Genomic DNA, 18,565 nt, shown 5'->3' with positions numbered 1-18,565 from the left:
CTACAGATTCAAAAAGACTGAAGGGTTCTAAGATACCCCTCGTGAGGATAGGTCTGCATTACACAGCACAGTTAGTATATAATACCTGTTTTCAGCCCTTCTTACTCGTAATCACAGCTGAAAAGCCACAATTTTGACTCCCTTTGATTCTACCTTTTTTAGAAGTTAATTAAAATCAACGCCAGATCAAGAAATTATCATTAAAATAATTGTTTGACAAACTTGTACTTTAAAAAGACCGCCCTAGAGAAGGGGGTGGGGTTAAAAATTCGACCGCAGCGCCATCTATACGAGAACGGTTCAAACTACTCAACGAGTTACCGACTTACCGACACCCGCAAGAGGACTACTAGCGCCATCTATACGAAAGTGGCGGAAACTACTCGACAAGTAGTTTCCTCCACTTTCGTATAGATGGCGCTAGTGGTCTTCAAAATGTCAATATTGAATTTTATTTATTGAGAAAAGGATCGTGAGCTCCATACAGGCTCATAGACCCGGTACAGCAATAAGTGTTACATATCTTTACAGTAAATTTGTAAAAGTCAAATTTACAGTAAGTTTGTGAATGTCGATAAGTCGGTAACTAGTTAAGTTGTTGACTAGCGCCATCTATACGAAAGTGGCGGAAACTACTTGTCGAGTAGTTTCCGCCACTTTCGTATAGATGGCGCTAGTGGTCTTCAAAATGTCGATATTGAATTTTATTTATTGAGAAAAGGATCGTAAGCTCCATATAAGCTCATAGACCCGGTACAGCAATAAGTGTTACATATCTTTACAGTAAATTTGTAAAAGTCAAATTTACAGTAAGTTCGTGAATGTCGATAAGTCGGTAACTAGTTAAGTTGTTGACTAGCGCCATCTATACGAAAGTGGCGGAAACTACTTGTCGAGTAGTTTCCGCCACTTTCGTATAGATGGCGCTAGTGGTCTTCAAAATGTCGATATTGAATTTTATTTATTGAGAAAAGGATCGTAAGCTCTATACGAGCTCATAGACCCGGTATAGCAATAAGTGTTACATATCTTTACAGTAAATTTGTAAAAGTCAAATTTACAGTAAGTTTGTAAATGTCGATAAGTCGGTAACTAGTTGAATAGTTGACTAGCGCCATCTATCCGATACTGGCGGAAACTAGTTGTTGAGTAGTTTCCGCGATTTCCTGATAGATGGCGCTAGTGATCCATCGGTCAGAATTTGGCGGGAGATTTAATTTTGCAGTTAAATTATAATTCATATTTTAATTTGAAAACTAAATGTAAAATATAAAAATAAGCAATTAAGGCTCTTCGAGAATCATCGGAAAGAAAGGCACGTTCCGTTTTGGTGAATCAGTAATTACCGATGTCATTTGGTCTAGATGGCAGTTTCATTACACCCGTCGCATTCAAGTTGTTAATCTAACATAAATCCAAGTTTATGTTTGAGGATTGATGACCTTAGATGGTTTCAAATTTGAACGCTAAAATCGATCAACTGTCAAACAATACGTTAGGAGTAATATGGTGCAATTTTCCCTTTGTTTCATTACTTTAGCGATTGATAAATCGCTGAGAATATCTGATACGTACACGCAATTTCTTTAAGCAATTTTTATTTCATATAATCTAGCGATAAGTAAACAAAGAATTAACAATGTTTACACCATCAAAATTAACGGGGACAGATTTTGTCGATATGACTGTATTAAATACACCCCAGCCACAAGCAACTTCCACTGTTCAAAGAAAAAGCACGTGAGTTTTCCAATTCTCTAAACTTTGTTTGCCATTGCTCAATGCATGTAATGTGGTTTAACTGATGACAAAGGATCCTTTTTCAAAACTAAATATCTTTCTTTTTCCAGATTAGAAAGTAAATTTATTAATAAAAATGTTAATGAAGCAGTGTACAAACAATTAGTCACACATAAAAATGATGCAACAAGGAAATCTGATGAATCTTCTCTTGGTATAATTAACAATATATCATCTTGTAAGTGTTTTGCATTCTTGTAAATTATACTGATTTATCTAATATCCAATCTTCACAGTATTAGCTGATGTAAGCGAAGTAGGAGACCTAGAAAAGCAAAGTGACAGTACAGTGGATGTAGAACGTGAATTTGCTAGGAGGTTGCTGCAGAGGTGTAGCGATATAAAAGCTACATCTGTTGCATATGGTAAACCCTTACTTTCACAAATGTACTCTCATGATAACATACCTTCATTTTTATTACTTATATTTCATGAATTTTGTAGACACAAACAAAGAAAATAATGCCAATATCCAAAACTTATCTGCTATACCTTCAGTTGTTCTTGATCAGGGGCGAGCTTCAAGTTTTAATCAAACAAGTTCTCAGGGTGAAAGTACTTTGCATGCATCAGTTGATAAAACAAGCAGTGTAAGTTTTGCTTACCAGAAAAACAATGTATCAGAATGATTTTGCATATATTTTTATGTTTAGGTCGTTTTTGAACCAAACGAGATAAGTGCACGATCGTCAGAACTAAGTAGAAGTTCGGAAAAATGTCGGTCATCCACTTCAAGCAAAAATGCAAATGCAATAACATTTGATGCAACCACTGCTGAATTAATGTCTCAATTTAATAACGAAGAATTTCGTCCGGCTTCTGAAATGGCCAGTCAGTTACTAGCTGATGAGCTATCTTGGCAGCAAAATTACCCCTATGCGCTTCCTGCAACAACTTCTACTGAAAAAGAATATTTAAATTTATCTTGCTTCTCTGGTATCATCGGTGAACTGGATTTATCAGTAGAGTAAGTTTCTGAAGTTCTTATTTTATAAGTTTATTTCCTCTGCATAATGTGACCAAAATTTCAGATCTTGTGCTGGGCGCAAGGTATCTGTAGATGAATTTTTCAGAAGAAAATGTGGGAATTTCGGCGAATTATCGGATGATGCCATGGCGAGACCAAGTTTCGGTTTATCTATAACTAGTCCAAACAAGAAAGGTCAGCTGGTACCACTAGTTGATTCTACTATGATGACAGAAGGTATTATTCATTTTATTTTATTTAAAAAAACATTCCAGTATATATGAGGAAGTCTATTTTTACAGGGTCTTCAGTTGGATCGTATGCTGTTAAAGATAAAACTCAACAAAATATTCCAAATACTACAAAAGATATGGAAGAACAAAGTATTATGAGTTTGACTAGTATTGCCCAAGTACTGCAGGATATAGATAATGGTACACCAAGAAGACTAGTAGATCAGCTTATAATGGCAAAGAAAAAGAAAAAACCTATGCAGATGCAAGACGAGAATGTGCCCAGAGATACCTACACGTTGTTGCCTTTAGGTCGAAAATCTATGCCTGTTACTCCAAGTAGAAAGACTGAAAATTTTAGTAAAGATGTGAAGTCGTTGAATTTTTCACCGAAATTGTCCCTGGATAGTAAAGTTGCCAACGAAATGGTAAATGTTAAACATTCAGTTCCTAGAACACTGTCGTTTAGTTCTAATTCGGGTGCAAAGGTAAATTTTGAAACCGCGTGTCAGGAACTTAAAAAGGAAATAAATAGCGGAAGTTCACCATCTTCGTATAATAAAGGTACTATCTACATTAAAAATTACAAATTTTTTTATTTCAATTAATTCAAGAACGAGATTATTGATTTCAGATTTTAATTCATTCTTGGAGGATCCTAATCTATCTCTTCAGCAATACACCATAGAAAAAAGGGCATCACCTCGTACTCCAAAGATCAACACGTTACTTAATCAAGAGGGAAAAACCATTGATCTTCAAAATGAAGAAACAGGAAGAAAAGAAGACATAAAAGAGGAAAATGTTTCGTATAAAGAGAAATCAGAAAATTCTACGCAAGATCTTTCAAGTTCGTCAGGAACTCAGACTTCTTTAAATAGTATGATATAGTAATATATATTTGTGACAGATTGGAATTTATTTGATTTTTTTTTTTAATGTTAATTATTTTTCATAGATGTTATCATTGGAAAAAATACGGAAGAACTATGTAATTGTGTTGTTAATATGTCTAGAGAAACTGATATCGAGCTTTTAAATAAAAGCGATAGGTGGGTCATTTGTTTATTAAGTGTAAATCAAGTTCAAGGAGACAAACATAATGTTCGGCTTACGTTACCGAAGGATGTGATCCTTATAAAACCAAATTCGAAGCAACATGCCAAGGTAAAAATATATTACAAATATTACAGGAATGTGAAAGCATCGCCATATTTATTTATTTTAGATTGCAGTGACAATAGTAAAAATGAGTAAACCAATTATAGCCGTCTTGAACATAACAGTATCGGATATGGTAACAAGATACGAGTGGATTATGAAACACATCATTTGTTTTAAACCGGAAGAAATTGATATAAGCATTATAAATCTTCCTGAAAAGAAAGAATTAGATTTTCAGTGTGTTATTGAAAACAGTATTACAGTTTTGCCTGTTACAATAAAAAACAAGAACAACGTTGATGTTCCTATCAAGTTTTCTTTATTACAGGTGACAATGTTATCCAAATCATTTTACAACAAAATTAATTATACAATTTCTATATTTGTATTGATTTTAGGACGAACCAGTGGTGTTTAATTTGGAAAATCTTAACGAATCACAACACGTGATGCTTAAACCTCAAGAATTATTTACTGCAAATATTAAGTGTAAAGGTATTTTGCAAAACAATGCAGAAACGAAACAACGATCTTTGCAACGATACTGTGCAACGCTAATAATTCAGGCAGGGATCAACTCGGAAAATACTATTACAGTTGCTACCATTCCACTTGTTGTACAAGTAGGAACTTGCAAAATACAAGTAATCGATACAGAGTTGCCTTTGATAGTCCCTTACAAACAAAGCAAACCACTAACTACAATAAATCTTGGAACCACACCAGTATTAATATCTGCTTCATTTGTCCAAGATAATGATTCAACAAAGAGCTCGAAATACTTTTCGATACAGCCTGAAAATTTACTTGTACAACCCAATGAAACCGGTTGTTTCTTTGTTACCTATAAACAACAGAATTCAAGCGGTTCAAAAATGTAAATCAACATTTTGGATATTTAATGTAGTATCATAAATGGATCTGTATTAATTGTACAATATTCTTATAGACATGCAAAGATTAAATTAACCGCAGCCAATAACGTCTATTACTATTCTGTAATCGGTGAATCAAGTCCGTGTACCGAAACAGAAAACGATCATTTTCGTTGTGAAACACCACAGTATTTGTCATCTGCTGGATCTCCGTCGTCTCCGCACAGTATAATTTCAAATAAGTAAGTTTAATATATACCTTACGACTATATTTTTATAAAAGATTATGTATTAATGTTTCATTGTGATAATAGATCCGGAACCTGTGGCAGAAATTCGCCTATTAGTACAGTATCAGGCTCAACTGTTGCCGGAGACAAAATTCCTATAAGAACAACTCATGCTGCTCTAGTATGGAACAGTATAAAAACAGGAAAATCAGATATCAAGGAATTTACTATTCGTAATACAAGCAATAATAAAATTAGGATTCAAGCTGTTATATCGGATAGCGAGAAAAATTTCCGGGTAACATATATAAATCATTACAAAATATGTATAATGTGAATTTTTGAAAACATTCATTCTTTCAGTTTCTTCGAGAACGACAAGCTGTAGGCACAACCACTGTGCTGCTTTTACAAGGTTTGGAAAGTAGGACATTGTCCGTTGTATTTAGCCCCCATCATTTGGGTGCAGCTAGTGGAAAAATAGTATTTAGACATTACGAACCTAGGAAAGAGGATGAATCGCGTCCTTCGAAAGTGGTGAATAAATTTATTCAATCCCTCTTTCCATATCAATGAATAATTTTAATTTACAACATACCATTTACAGCTATTTCTGTATGGCTATGGTGGCTACAGTAAAGTTGAAATTTCTGAAGCATTTAAAGACACAAGCGGAAAGATGTGGTTGTCACTAGGTACTTTAAATTCAGGAGGTTCTTTAAAGGCAAAGATAAAATTACAAAACACCGGAGACTTGTGTTCATACGTAAAAATAAAATTAACGCCAAAAGGTTATTCTTTTATAAATCAAAATTTTAATAATTAAAGGAATTATTTTCTAATGTATATTTCAACACATTTAGCTGTGTATCCTACTATGGTTTCAAGTTGGCAAGTAAACCCAAAGGAATTATTACTGAATCCAAAGGAAATCCAATGGGTGACTTTAGAATTTTATCCGCGAAAAGAAGACTTAGCGTTGTTACAACGATCTGATGTATCTCATGTGGGAACAATATTAATTACACACGGTGACGAACCATCGCGTTGGCGAATTCGTAGGTAAGCGATAGTTCATTTGAAAAGCAACTACTAAACGCTAATTTCGAATGAAATTTCTAGACTGTACAACAAAATGAAAGAAACCGGTGAATTGAGTGGAAATGAAAACGAAGCATTTAGAAATATAGTTCATCCAATATGTAAAGCTTTTCCTGGAGAACGATTAATGTCAGATATTAGTTCTATCCGAGATTCAGTGGTAAGCAGTTCGATACTTATTGTTTTATTTTACATAGTATTAAGTAATTTATTTACATGTTACTTAGCAAAATCTTGGAGACCTTTGCCGTGGCATTCGTCAACACGAGATAATGTTAACGATGGAGGCATACGCTGATGAGACTCTATCTGTTCTTCAGGACAACGCTGATGAATCACAAATGTTTTATTCTCTTTGTAGCGACAATAGTCATATATACGAAGGACACGGAGAAAGTTTTCTACCCTCTGAGTGAGTTCTAGTTAATATTTGAATGATCAAACTCGGATAAATATTTATATATAATTAAAAAATTTTCAGAACGTTTGTAGGAAATAATACGCTTCAAAATGATATGAATACCGGTAATTTCATGATTAATCCATCCATCGTAATTTTATCTCCGCCGACAAAAACAGAAGCAATTGTAACAATAAGAAGTTCTTGTACTGTAGCACAACCGTTTGAAACTTCTTTATCAAATACAGAATATTTAAGTGTTGTCCCTGCCGAGGGAATGATACCCACGAGAAGAGATTTTCAATTAAAAATACAGTGCAAACGAAAAGTCGAACGCAACTTTGATGCAGTTCTTGAAATTTATACAGAGAACAACAAGTTTGATGTACAGATAAGGGTCAATGTTAAACGATTGTAAATTGATACGTTAATTTTAAAGATATTTATTATATAAAATATACTGTAATTTTGCATTTTTATATGAGCAATATTTCATTACCAATAAATTAGTTTTCAATAAACATGTTCTTTTTTTTGTTACAGTTAGACATTAACTATTTTTTTCTTTAGAAGATTAGGTGCAGTATTTATTTTGAACTCCGTGTTATGTTGTGATTGAAGAGTTTGAATTATCTTAACTATATTTTCTACATCATTTATGCCACAGTGCAGTCTTCCATGTAAAGGAATTTTAAGAAATGTAAGCATGTCTTTCAAACTACGTGGATAATACTGAGTTGCTTCACAAAAGGTATCCTTTATATTTATCCACTTTTGAAAGTGTTCGGGTAAAGGTATATTGTCTAGTTCACATTGTGCAGGTAACATGGATTTCAAGTCCCAATCACCACAGGTTACAAACGCACAATCGTTTCCTTCTTTAAAATAATTGTGTTCTTCTAACCATTTGCAAAACTTGTCGAACACTTCTGGAAAATGAGGCTGATTTTCTACCATATCTTGTATGATCCCAGTAAGATCTGTGCAAAATGAAGTAAGCACTGGATGAACTTTTGGCTTAATATATTCATGGAAAACATTTTCTGTATTCCAGGTTTTCGTCGACACCGCTGCACAAGGAAATTCTATAATTTCTTGAGGTTCCATTTTTTCATATTTCTTACATGTGCTTTCGAAATCAATTACAAGTAAATAATTAAAGTGCTGCTTAACTTCTTTGTTTCCTTTGTAAATGGATCGAGGATATTTTTTAATTAATCTATAAGCCATTGTTGATTAAAGTTATACGGAATATTCCGGACTGTGAAATAGTTTTCGAATAAGGTTAGGAATAAGTATACTTAAACATATTTAGTATCGTATCGCAAGTTAGTTTTTTTTACAAAATCAAATTATAATTTTGTAGCTTTGTATATAATATTTTTTACAGTACATATGATTCTCCAAATGTAATCATTAATGCATCAGTGTGCATTTCGGCAAATGATTTCTACCAATCATTTGCGTCCAATTTGAAAAGCAAGTAGCGCGCTTGTACTGCCACTTGTAACAGCTTTTAAGGCGCCAAACTAATTCTTAACCTTACCGGCCGTTTTTTAAGAAGTGTATAATAAACATTGAATATTAAACAATGTCAGCAAAGCCTATGACAAGTAACAATTTACCATGGTAAGGAGTTATATTTATTTTTTATATGCGTGCTAAAAAAATGCGTTAAATATTACTTTTACTTTCTTACAGGGTCGAAAAGTATCGACCGAAAAATTTGGATGATTTAATATCTCACGAAGAAATCATCAAAACGAGTTAGTATCTAATAATGTTATAAAAGGTATGAATTCATTAGATATTTATTAATTAAATATTTCTTCTGTTATAGTAAATAAATTTATCGATGAAAATCAACTTCCTCATCTACTCTTTTACGGACCTCCCGGTACCGGGAAAACTAGCACTATACTTGCTTGTGCTCATAAGTTGTACACACCAGCTCAGTTTAATTCAATGGTTTTACCTTTAATTATATACTATTTCTATTTTAAAGAAATCATAATACCGTATTTAAATATCTCTGCAAATGTAGGTATTGGAAATGAATGCTTCGGATGACAGAGGTATTGGTATAGTGAGAGGACAGATTCTTAGTTTTGCAAGTACTGGTACACTGTATAAATCTGGTTTTAAATTAATTATCCTGGATGAAGCTGATGCTATGACCAATGATGCACAAAATGCTCTTAGGAGAAGTAAGTTTTCATTAGCAGTTTAAGTATAAATATAAGTATTAACCAGAGATTGTATTTTAGTAATTGAGAAGTATACAGACAATGTAAGATTTTGTATCATATGTAATTATCTTGGTAAAATTATCCCTGCTCTTCAATCTAGATGTACCAAGTTTAGATTTGGACCATTGTCTCCAGATCAAATTTTACCAAGATTAGAAACTATTATTAAAGAAGAAAAGTAAGTGCATACGATTTCTTGTGTACAATGCTGTAACAACTATCTATACATATGTGTTATAGTTTAAGTGTAAATGAAGATGGAAAAGAGGCATTAATGGCATTAAGTGGAGGAGATATGAGAAAAGTTTTAAATGTTCTTCAGAGTACATGGCTTGCTTTTGGTTCAGTCACAGAAGAAACTGTATATTCCTGTGTTGGTCATCCTCTTCCAGTTGATATAAAGAACATTGTGAACTGGTTATTAAATGAATCATATGAATCCTGTTATTGCAGTATCCTTTTTTTGTTTTATATACATACACTGATTATCAGTCCATTAATTATGTTTTCTTTAACATGTGTATCTATAGAAATTCAAGACATAAAAGTGAAGAAAGGGCTGGCATTACAAGATATTCTAACAGAACTCCATTTATTTGTAAATAAAAGTATGTTTTATGTTTATTATAATATTAAAAGGAATGCCAGATGTGTAATTATTTCTTTTCAGTTGAGTTTCCAGATTCGATACTTATTGATCTGGTAATTAAGCTGGCGGAAATAGAGAAGAGAGTATCTATTGGTTGCAGCGAGCCGGTGCAATTAAATGCTCTTGTTTCGGCGTTTCAAAATGCTCGTGACGTCGAAGCTTAGGTAATTTCAATTTACATTTTGTTACAAACAACTTTAAATTATTGATAAATAAACAATGGATGTTTCGATAAGAATATTTGTACATCATGCGATAATCCCTTTCATGCTCCGTTGTTATTCTTTTCTCTTTCAAAATTCATAATAAATTACATTCTCTCGTGAGCTGTATCAACGTAAGGAATCTTCAAAAATAAGTTGTAAAAGTCTAGGTCACAAATCGGTCGAGTCACCGTGAGCTCAGGTGGTCGTAAATTTTTATCTAGCCCTGGTTCGTCTAATCTCGATCATTCTCTGTTACGTGTACGAAACAGTTATAGAAAATTCATCTACGAAATGATAAGTTTCTTCATGATGGCCGACGAACGTGCCTGGGTGTATTCGACGCAATCACCGTATGTCTGTGCTTGATCGTACAAGTGGAACAACGTCTGACAGTGGTCTGACAAATACCGCCCAATCAGCACGCGATCGTTCAAGCATCACGTCGACGAAAACATATCCAGAGTCCAAACATGCAATGCTGTTATTTTCTGTCCCAGTGATGCTCACTGATTTCATCGATCTTTGTTATCATAGAAATTATTTAACACTTTCAAATAGCCATATAAATCATTCAGAAATAAAGTATATATTATTTTCTGAATTAATTCAGCTTATCTTTGATGGAAACCTGTTTACTTTCAGACACACGGTAAGGAAGAGATACAGGGTGATCCATAGATGCATGACTTCAGATACTTCAGAGAGGAATCTACACACTCCAACACGGTGTACATTAATTATTAAGTTTATTAATCTCGTTGAATCTTCTATGGAATCATCCTGCGTGTACAAGGACCTCGAATTTTGAAGTGAGCACCACTGAGACGCAACACAAGACGTAGGGGTGGTTCTTACGTTTCACCTCACGTGCAGTAAATTTTCTTCGAAGTAACAATTGAAATTATATTTCAGTTTATTCTTGAAACTGTAATCCTACTCCGATTATTCCGACATCCAAGCTTACGGAAAAGTAGAACAGTTTTCAGTTCATAATTTCGTCGTCATTAATGTCACGGTAATGAAATGTTTCGTCGCGTTTTAATTGTCCTCCCTGCAGGAAATATTTTATAACTTTTGTCGAAGCGTGCCACTTCTATCCTTCAATTTCTCTGTGCTTCAATTTCAGCGACAACTTCCGTTCTAGTTGATTGTAATTTAATGAAATTAGACGAGGGAACGATGTTAAACACATTCGATTAGCGAGGGAAAGAAGTTGTAATTTTGGAGCGTCATTAATCAATTTGCATTATGTTAACGAGGAATACGTTAATGTTACAGTTGCAAATGGAAAGGGCGAGGCTGCTTACATGTATCGTGCCTTTGAAGGAAAGCGAAGCAGAAACCGCTGAAATCGTCGTAGTGTCAGTGGTACAAACCTGTATGTCCAATCCCTGCAAGTGGAATAACCCAACACTGGTCCAGCATACCATTAACTCCCTCTCCATTTTTCTCACTCTATCACCGTTGTCTCTCTCGCTCCGCCATCAGGTATAAGTTCCTCTAATTCATTATATCTAACCTTCGTTTCCATCTATTTTTCATAATTTTCCTTCTTTTTTTAGCTAACAGAATTTTTCATTTACTTCATTAATCTTAACACGTTGCCGGATATGTATAGTTAAGGGAAAAAAGGAGAGGACAAATTTTATGTTACATAAAAAATGTAACAGAATGTGGAATGATATTTTGAGATTGCTATAATAGAAACTTTCCCGCATTTACTACTAGATGGAGCACAGGAAGTTAAAATTCTCGCTAGTGCTCGTCTGAATATCCATCACCACATGTAGAATTTGTGAAAGGATTTTAATTGCTTTCAACTATTTAAAAAAGCTACGAATATGAACGTGTAAAGGTAGCAACAAGTTCATACGTACTAATTAATGATTGCTGTAATTTGAAGCAAACATTTCACTTATTATTCAAGCGTGTAACGTCAATAATATCTGATATCGTATGCTGCAAAGGAATTTCTGATTAGGCGATGATAATTTCAAGCTGAACTGATCGTCACATTCATACTGAAATCAGATCCAATTGACGTTGACACGCACGAATTTCTCTCTCCTATGTGCACCCAGGTGGGGAATTCAGATGAAACATACATAGACGTATAGGAAAAAAAGGAAAACAAAAAATTGGATTCTCTGGTAATTTGTATTTCACAAGTTCGCAGTTTCCCTCATGCAAAGCATTCAACTATTTTAACAGGATGGGTGCACTCGAACGAGGGTGGATTTATTGTGCGCCAGGAAAAACAAGCAGACAATAAAGTGTAACCCGTCGACACAATGGTGTATCGACGATTTTCGAAAAATCTATCCACTACTCTGTTACTATGCGTTATATATCTACATCGGAAGATCCTTATTTCATGTAGAATTTTCTAAGAGATCGATGTGTTTTACAAGAGGAACCGCAGCAGGCCTCTGAATTGATAATTAAATAATACTCCGTGCTCGACATCAAACGAAACTTTCGGCTTAATAAGAACTTCCTTGGGTGTAGCGCTAGCACGTCGATTCTCTGAGTTATTTCAGCTTGAAAACTTGGCGCAGACATGCCCTTAACTTTCCGCTTCGAAATAACTAATTCAATTAGTATATCGGCACTGCTACACCCAGGGTTAACTACATCTTTCCCGGTGTATCTAATCTTCGTGCTAACGTTAACTCTGCCATTGCTAATCTACTCTTCAACCATTCGCCAAGGGAATCACCTAGTTTATAATAAGCAAACCCTGAACACTGCGTGACATTTCATTTTTTTTTCTTTTTTTTACTTTTTCAGGAATAGTATAGAATGAGAATTCATAGTTTCATGAGGAACACAGTGTATGCGTGTTAAATGATGTATCGTTGGAACTGGAGCCCAGGTACTCGGAGTCAGTCAAAAATCTCCCTTACAAAACCGATGATATTCCTCCTCGTTCCTGCGTAACGCGCAATAAACGTTTGAATAGATGAATACGAATGTTCGTCGCGGCGCACACTTTTGACGGTGTATTTGCCCGAGCATCGATCTACACCGGAGAAGTAAATCCTTTCGCAAGGCTCTGTAAATTGGGAACACGATTGCCGAGGGAAACAAAGTTGCCGGCTGTTCGATGAGGAGGAAATCAAAGCGGCGAAGATAAATAAATTAAGAAATAAGTGGTTGCACCGTCAAAGAGGTACCTTGGCAATTTGTTTCTTAATTTAAAAAACAAATTCACGTTTGATCGTCCTTAGAATAGACTTCCATCAGATTGGCCCAGAAGTAATTTGGCGTGTACCTTTATTTTTCAGCAAATAAATTATTCGCTACGGGATACAACGCGTGAAGGGATTTTTAAGATGATTCTTGACACTCGACGGAAGTTGTGCAACTTGGTTCCCGCTGGAAGCATGATTCTAATGCTCATTAAGATTCAGGGTTGCGCTGAAAATAGCATCAAGATCGCGAATAAGAGAAACCGTGGCAAGGACAGAGTTCTCTGAGCCATGCACAAGTTCGTTTCAAAATAAGCTCGAGCCCTTTAAGCGTTAAAGCTCTGCGTGTACGTATAATCGTGAAACTCGAGGAGCAACGGAAAGAAAGTTGTCCTGAAAATTTGGATATTAAATATCGTTCGATCATTTTCACGTACTTTTTGTACAGTTGCAACGCGATCGATCGGTGCTCTCACCAGTTGGAAAGAGATCTCCCGCGTCTTTTACGAAGTTGATGCGTGCTAAGGAACTTGTTCCACGATAGTTCACAGGAACCTCGATCCTCGGCTAATTATCAGGCTACCAGCTATCTATTGTATCATCTGCTTTGTATATCAACGAGCTCATCGTTCCTGAGTTCGATTGATTGGAAAACTGCTGGCTTCGTCCTTTTCTTTCCTCTTTTTGCTCTTACCGAGCCTCGTGTTCGTAACACGAGAGAAGAAGGTAGCTTCTTATGGAAAAAGAACGAGTTACCTGAGGATTTTCAGAGAAAATACGATACTTTTGCTCTAATCACGAGAAGGTAACTGAGCGAACAAATCTTTGTACAGCTAGTGTGAGCTATGTTCTAAAGGATAAGTACACCAATAGGTAACTGATACTACTACGATGCCATTAATATTGTCAAGAAAAGCATTAATCGCGATACAGTATTCATAGAAGCAGGTATGTAGATCATGAAGAGATAAAGAAAAGTATCTTTTCAATAGCGACGAGGCAAGCTGTGATAACTTCTTGAGATTAACGAGTTCCTTTTTAGGATTCCACGTCCCACTGAAACAAGGATCAGATGTGATGTTCATTGAAGAAAGGTAGCCGGTGGTATCGGAGTTTCATCTAGGCTCGTGGAGTGCGCACGGCACGCTGAAATAGGTGTACCATGGTGCGGCTCGATGCTGATCGCGGAGCTTGACCTGGAGAGGGGAGGATGGCGAAGTGGTGGCAATCGCTGTTTGGAAGGGGTTGGCGTTGTCGTTAGTGCCGTAAGTCGGCATTCAAGAGCCTAGGACCACTTTAAATGACTGTCAGATCTATCGGTTTGGAATTCAACCCCCTTTTACAAGTCCACCGCTAAATTCGTCGGATGGTTCGGGCCATTCGAAACTTTCAAACAACTAATTTGTGGATGATTTTTCCAGCCTGGATCCTCCGTATTAAAGCATCGGCGTGCAATTAAGAAATAGACTGCGACGCGACGAGGAGAGACATTTGGCTACGCGAGGCGGATACTTTTAATGGAGGCCTCGAAAAACACTGTCGCGCTTCAAGCGGCAGCAGGCATCGTTTGTCGCGGGAAATTTAGTATCATTATGTACTCTTCGAGCGGGACCATCGTGCTGTATTGTCGCCAGCGAAATGCTTCTCTTCGCTTTCAATTATAAAGAATATCTCTGCGTAAGTACGAGTTTCTTAGCCTCTCTGGTATCTATTTTCTTCTATTCTTATCCCGTTTGATTCCCTGTTCGATCATACGCTTCTCAGGTGATCTAACGATTTTCGCCTCTAACGTAGGTACGTGGCAAGTTGCGAGGCTTTTTAGTATCCCTAAAGGAGTGTCGGTTATTGTTCTTGCGTCCATTTCAGTAACAGGTTATTTATACGAGTAACGTTTTGTTACTGGGCAGCAGCAATCACTTACCGTCGAGCAAAGGTAGGACCAGCTTTGCGGCTTGTTGTCTAACTAATTCAAGAGAAGCGAACAGCCGCGGGTCGTAATCGATAATTCTCGCTCGAATCGTTTAACGACGCTTTATCAACGTCGTTTTGAGATCGGTAATTGTTATCCTGTCTTGCCTCCCCCCCTCTCTTTGGCGAGCAGAGCCGGGCGATTATTCTTCTTAATTAATTAGCGACGCTGGAAGAAAGCCGCGTCCCTCCAACCCTTGTGAAATTTATGCGAGACAAAGTAATACGCGCTCGCGGCACAGATATCGGTATTCGGTCTCTTTTAATTATCTCCTTGCGTCTTTCTCGAGCCGAGAGCAGGTCTAAAATTCTTGGCTGGAAACGGTCCATTTACGTGTGTATTTGATTGCAGGCTATTCGAAGAGAAGCATTCAGGAAGGTGGCGAGAAACACAAGAAGCGAAGGGGGTAGGCAGGCAGGCAGGCAGGCAGGCAGGGAAAGTAGGACGAGCAACATCTTCGAGCCGTCTCCTCTGTTTCTCTTCCTTTCGAGGACGTAATAGTCGGTTTTCGCGTGCTCGAAATAAAATGTTACTAATAATTCAGCTACACGATGGAACCGTCGTTGGTCCCGTTAATCGTCCACTTCCTGCGCTTACGTTCGTCCCTTGTAGACGATTCAGGGTAAGTCTTAAGACCTCAGCTGCTCTTTTGAAATCATCGCACAATCCAGTTTCCTTGGAGATGCTTGAAATCCAACGAAAGCCCCCCTCTGGTAAAAATCATTCGTGCATCGACGCGTCCGGAGGAATACGTTCGATTCATGAATCACGTAATTTGCAGCTACATCCCCCATGGTTCCGAGGTTCCTCGACACGACACTGATCGAGGGGTTGAAGCTGGAGGGGATAGAGCAGCTGGGGTGGCTGGAGCTCGAATGCGAGCTCGTGGGTACCTACACGCTGGGTCTGGGTTTGGCCGGGTCGCGGTGGCTCCTGCGCAGCGGTCCAACGAGACAGAGTCAGAAGCGGAGGACAGAGAGGCGGTAGCGGAGGCGCGGCGAGGCGAGGCGAGAGGCGACGAGTAAAAGCGAGGTAGCTGATGTGCGAGGAAGCAAGGAAGCAAGCAAGCAGGTAGGCAGGGAAAGCCTTTAGGCAGGCAAGCAGGCAAGCAAGAGCAAGCACAACCACCGGGTTTGCGAGCCACCCTCCAGTCGCCGCCCGCCGCCCGCCGCCCGCCGCCCGCCGCCCGCCACCCAAATCGGTTTCCCCCACTCGCGACCGTTTCGTACACCCCTCTTCTCCGTGGTTCTTCGCACTCCTACTCGTTCTCCGGTGCTTTCAGCCGCCTTGTTCGTTCGTCTCGTCCAGTCCTCGCGATTACGAACCTCGACCTGTTCTCGGAGTGTCTCGTCCAGGGTGGCTTAGTGCTCGCGACTGTTTCCAGGATTCCAACCGTCGCGTATTCGCCAGTTTCCGGTGGCCACTCAATCCTCTCACGATCACTGACCTGTCTCTCGTCTCGTCTAGCCGCGTTCTCGCCTCCCTTCCTCTGTTTTCTCTTCACTGGCATCGCTGAGACGGGGCCGGGGTGATCGTACGAACCAGCAAACGACAGAGAGGGGGCTCGTTCGTAACGCGGCACCCCGGGCTCCTCGGTTCCGTTGGCCAATCCGCGCGGTTCACGGGCAAAACAGATCCGCGTCTCCGTGTACCGGGAACAGAGTACTTGGTGCCAAGTGACCGTACCTTTCAGTGCGAGAATAACCAACATGACGATCGAGAGGCGCGACTACCACCTGGACGATACAACGACGCCTCCTTTGTGATTCAGCTACCACCGGAACTGACCGGGGATACCAAGCGTGCACGTTGTGCCAGCGGACGTTCACACGCGCCTCTCCATCGGTTGCCAAGCCGGCTCGGCTATCCTCGCAGCGGACGAGACCCTTCGTACCTAGGCCGGTCGTTCAACGTGGCCGATCCTTGGACATGTAAGTACAACTCGCCCCTTTATTCTACTTTCAATTTATGTATCTATGTATTTACCAAGTGTCCAAACCCGAGGAACCGCTTCTAGACGTTCGACTTTAATTTGAAGTTTGAAAAGGATTCAAGAGAGTCTACTTTAAACATCTACACCTGCAGGGCAAAGTGTTCAGAGGTGCAGCTACGCTCTACCGACGATCCGATATCCATCCTTGTTCCTTCTTTTGGTTCGATCGACTGGTCGTCCCAGGGGATCGGTTAAACGGAAAGCCAGGCGAAAATCGGTGAAAAGAGGCGGCGAGGGGCGGCCAGCCGATCGATCTGTTTGGCGGAAAGCGTGTGATACTGACAGAACTCGACCACGCGAGTAAACACTCCGAACTGGAGGAAAGGAATTGTGTCTAGCTGGGTATAGCTTCGCGGCTTCAATATTCGAGAACGTAATCGCTCGACTTTCCTCCATGTTCACAGGATAAATCGAATGTACCTGCTCGATAGAAACTAGTGTGCCTGCGGGTGGATGAGAAAAAGAGACTATAACAAGCGGCTGGTGAACGTTTAAAGTACAGAGAAGATTGCGCAACTGCGAGGGATAAAGGTAGTCGGAAAAAGGAAAAGAGAAAAATATTCGGCAAGATCGTAAAGAGGTGATAAAGGCCAGCGATCCTGTTGTATGTCCGCTTACGCGATTATCTTTGATCACCGGTTTTCTCCGAACGCTTTGATGAGTGGTTTCTTTGAGAGGGCTCGCGCTTCGATTATACGCGACGCGCGGACAGCAACACTGCGAACCCTGGGGATGCAGGGACGAGGAGAGACGAGGTGAGAAGAATCCTTTGGGTGTTGAACCGCGTCAACTTGTGCACGCGTGAAATGTGTATTTTCCGACGGTGCAACGTCCCGTGAAATGATATTTCAAATTGAAAATTCTACCCATAGGACTCGCTCTTTATCAACGAGGATACTATGCTCGCACACGATGCTTCTGCATCGTTCAGTGATAACATCAAATATAATGGCTTGTACATATTTGTACACATGAAATTGCCATTAGATTCTTATAGTTGATAGTCAAAATATGATATTACTGTTCTTTATTTTTTAATTTCTTAGGTCCAACGTTTCTAAAGCATAAGGTCACGATAGCACCTTGTTTATCCACTTCTTTGTCACTTTTATCCCTGCTAATATCCGGCTTCCAAGTTCTTAGAGACTCCAAAGATCCGTGTCTTCTAGGTAATAAAGATTGGCAAGCGTTCAGAGAACGTCATTTTATTCTGGCGGTATTAATCTGCTCTCTATCTCGTATGCAACCCTCTGGACTTCATTAATGACAACGCGTATGTTTCACTTTTGTAGAAATTTCTGCATACCGGACAGGGATTTAAGGATCCGCGTTTGGAGCTGCTGTGCACGAGGACACGTTCACGGTTGATCGTAAAATTTGCAAGAGGGCCATTTTCTGCGACGTTTTATCTGGTCGACGCAGGAAACAGAGGCGCTGCTTTGTTACGGTTATCTGAAAATGGATTAGCCTCGCAAGGTACACGCGTGTGAGATTTTACGGGGCACATTTAACGCGTTCGCTGGTATATAAGGGTCACC

General features: G+C 38.6%; 4 protein-coding genes across 9 annotated transcripts in view; 3 read left to right on the top strand and 1 right to left on the bottom strand.

The window, feature by feature from the left end:
- The first annotated feature begins 1,442 nt into the window (after nucleotides 1-1,442).
- LOC114878824 lies at nucleotides 1,443-7,249 on the top strand. Of its 2 annotated transcripts, none has more exons than XM_029193061.2 (19): nucleotides 1,443-1,740; nucleotides 1,851-1,954; nucleotides 2,037-2,165; nucleotides 2,245-2,390; nucleotides 2,454-2,767; nucleotides 2,832-3,004; nucleotides 3,070-3,564; nucleotides 3,635-3,880; nucleotides 3,959-4,167; nucleotides 4,229-4,492; nucleotides 4,563-5,041; nucleotides 5,114-5,281; nucleotides 5,354-5,567; nucleotides 5,633-5,806; nucleotides 5,877-6,060; nucleotides 6,133-6,331; nucleotides 6,392-6,530; nucleotides 6,598-6,782; nucleotides 6,852-7,249. In XM_029193061.2, the coding sequence occupies exons 1-19, from the start codon at nucleotides 1,640-1,642 to the stop codon at nucleotides 7,186-7,188; spliced, it is 4,260 nt and encodes a 1,419-aa protein (XP_029048894.1). In that variant the 5' UTR covers nucleotides 1,443-1,639; the 3' UTR covers nucleotides 7,189-7,249. The 2 variants fall into 2 exon arrangements, with proteins under 2 accessions (XP_029048894.1, XP_029048893.1); XM_029193060.2 differs by having other exon boundaries at nucleotides 1,851-1,978.
- A 15-nt stretch (nucleotides 7,250-7,264) lies between these two features.
- On the bottom strand, nucleotides 7,265-8,014 carry LOC114878830 (ERI1 exoribonuclease 3). Its single transcript, XM_029193072.2, has one exon. The coding sequence runs from the start codon at nucleotides 7,998-8,000 to the stop codon at nucleotides 7,314-7,316; it is 687 nt and encodes a 228-aa protein (XP_029048905.1). The 5' UTR covers nucleotides 8,001-8,014; the 3' UTR covers nucleotides 7,265-7,313.
- Nucleotides 8,015-8,308: 294 nt separating this feature from the next.
- On the top strand, nucleotides 8,309-10,601 carry LOC114878827 (replication factor C subunit 5). Of its 4 annotated transcripts, XM_029193069.2 has the most exons (9): nucleotides 8,309-8,399; nucleotides 8,472-8,536; nucleotides 8,611-8,738; nucleotides 8,815-8,977; nucleotides 9,038-9,197; nucleotides 9,260-9,471; nucleotides 9,550-9,627; nucleotides 9,690-9,832; nucleotides 10,517-10,601. In XM_029193069.2, the coding sequence occupies exons 1-8, from the start codon at nucleotides 8,362-8,364 to the stop codon at nucleotides 9,830-9,832; spliced, it is 987 nt and encodes a 328-aa protein (XP_029048902.1). In that variant the 5' UTR covers nucleotides 8,309-8,361; the 3' UTR covers nucleotides 10,517-10,601. The 4 variants fall into 4 exon arrangements, with proteins under 4 accessions (XP_029048902.1, XP_029048899.2, XP_029048901.2 ...); XM_029193066.2 differs by having other exon boundaries at nucleotides 9,260-9,627; XM_029193068.2 differs by lacking the exon at nucleotides 10,517-10,601 and adding an exon at nucleotides 10,144-10,459 and having other exon boundaries at nucleotides 9,260-9,627.
- A 632-nt stretch (nucleotides 10,602-11,233) lies between these two features.
- Nucleotides 11,234-18,565, top strand: part of LOC114878825 — a 34,026-nt gene continuing 26,694 nt past the window's right edge. The window contains exons 1-8 of one of the 2 annotated variants that reach the window (XM_046287997.1): nucleotides 11,234-11,362; nucleotides 11,437-11,729; nucleotides 12,665-13,046; nucleotides 13,162-13,412; nucleotides 13,514-14,742; nucleotides 15,386-15,656; nucleotides 15,816-16,105; nucleotides 16,728-16,965. The gene's annotated coding sequence lies outside the window, so the exon portion shown is untranslated. Of the gene's footprint in view, nucleotides 11,730-12,664; nucleotides 13,047-13,161; nucleotides 13,413-13,513; nucleotides 14,743-15,385; nucleotides 15,657-15,815; nucleotides 16,106-16,727; nucleotides 16,966-18,565 lie in introns of both variants that reach the window. The other variant, XM_046287998.1, reaches the window with a different exon arrangement.

The sequence above is a fragment of the Osmia bicornis genome, chromosome 11 (genome assembly GCF_907164935.1).
Source record: "Osmia bicornis bicornis chromosome 11, iOsmBic2.1, whole genome shotgun sequence".
Classification (NCBI taxonomy): Eukaryota; Metazoa; Arthropoda; class Insecta; order Hymenoptera; family Megachilidae; genus Osmia; species Osmia bicornis.
The sequence above is the reverse complement of the archived record's forward strand: the minus strand, read 5'-3'. Positions and strand labels throughout refer to the sequence as shown.

What these genes read in the sequence shown, in the direction of transcription:
- LOC114878827 (XM_029193066.2), top strand. Translation starts at nt 8,362, where the DNA reads ATGTCAGCAAAGCCTATGACAAGTAACAATTTACCATG. An exon ending in CGAAGAAATCATCAAAACGA is followed by an intron (nt 8,537 to 8,610) that starts GTTAGTATCTAA and finishes CTTCTGTTATAG; the next exon opens with TAAATAAATTTATCGATGAA. An exon ending in CCATTTATTTGTAAATAAAA is followed by an intron (nt 9,628 to 9,689) that starts GTATGTTTTATG and finishes ATTTCTTTTCAG; the next exon opens with TTGAGTTTCCAGATTCGATA.
- LOC114878824 (XM_029193060.2), top strand. Translation starts at nt 1,640, where the DNA reads ATGTTTACACCATCAAAATTAACGGGGACAGATTTTGTCGATATGACT. An exon ending in TCAAGTTTTCTTTATTACAG is followed by an intron (nt 4,493 to 4,562) that starts GTGACAATGTTA and finishes TATTGATTTTAG; the next exon opens with GACGAACCAGTGGTGTTTAA. An exon ending in AATAAAATTAACGCCAAAAG is followed by an intron (nt 6,061 to 6,132) that starts GTTATTCTTTTA and finishes CAACACATTTAG; the next exon opens with CTGTGTATCCTACTATGGTT.
- LOC114878830 (XM_029193072.2), bottom strand. Translation starts at nt 8,000, where the DNA reads ATGGCTTATAGATTAATTAAAAAATATCCTCGATCCATTTACAAAGGA.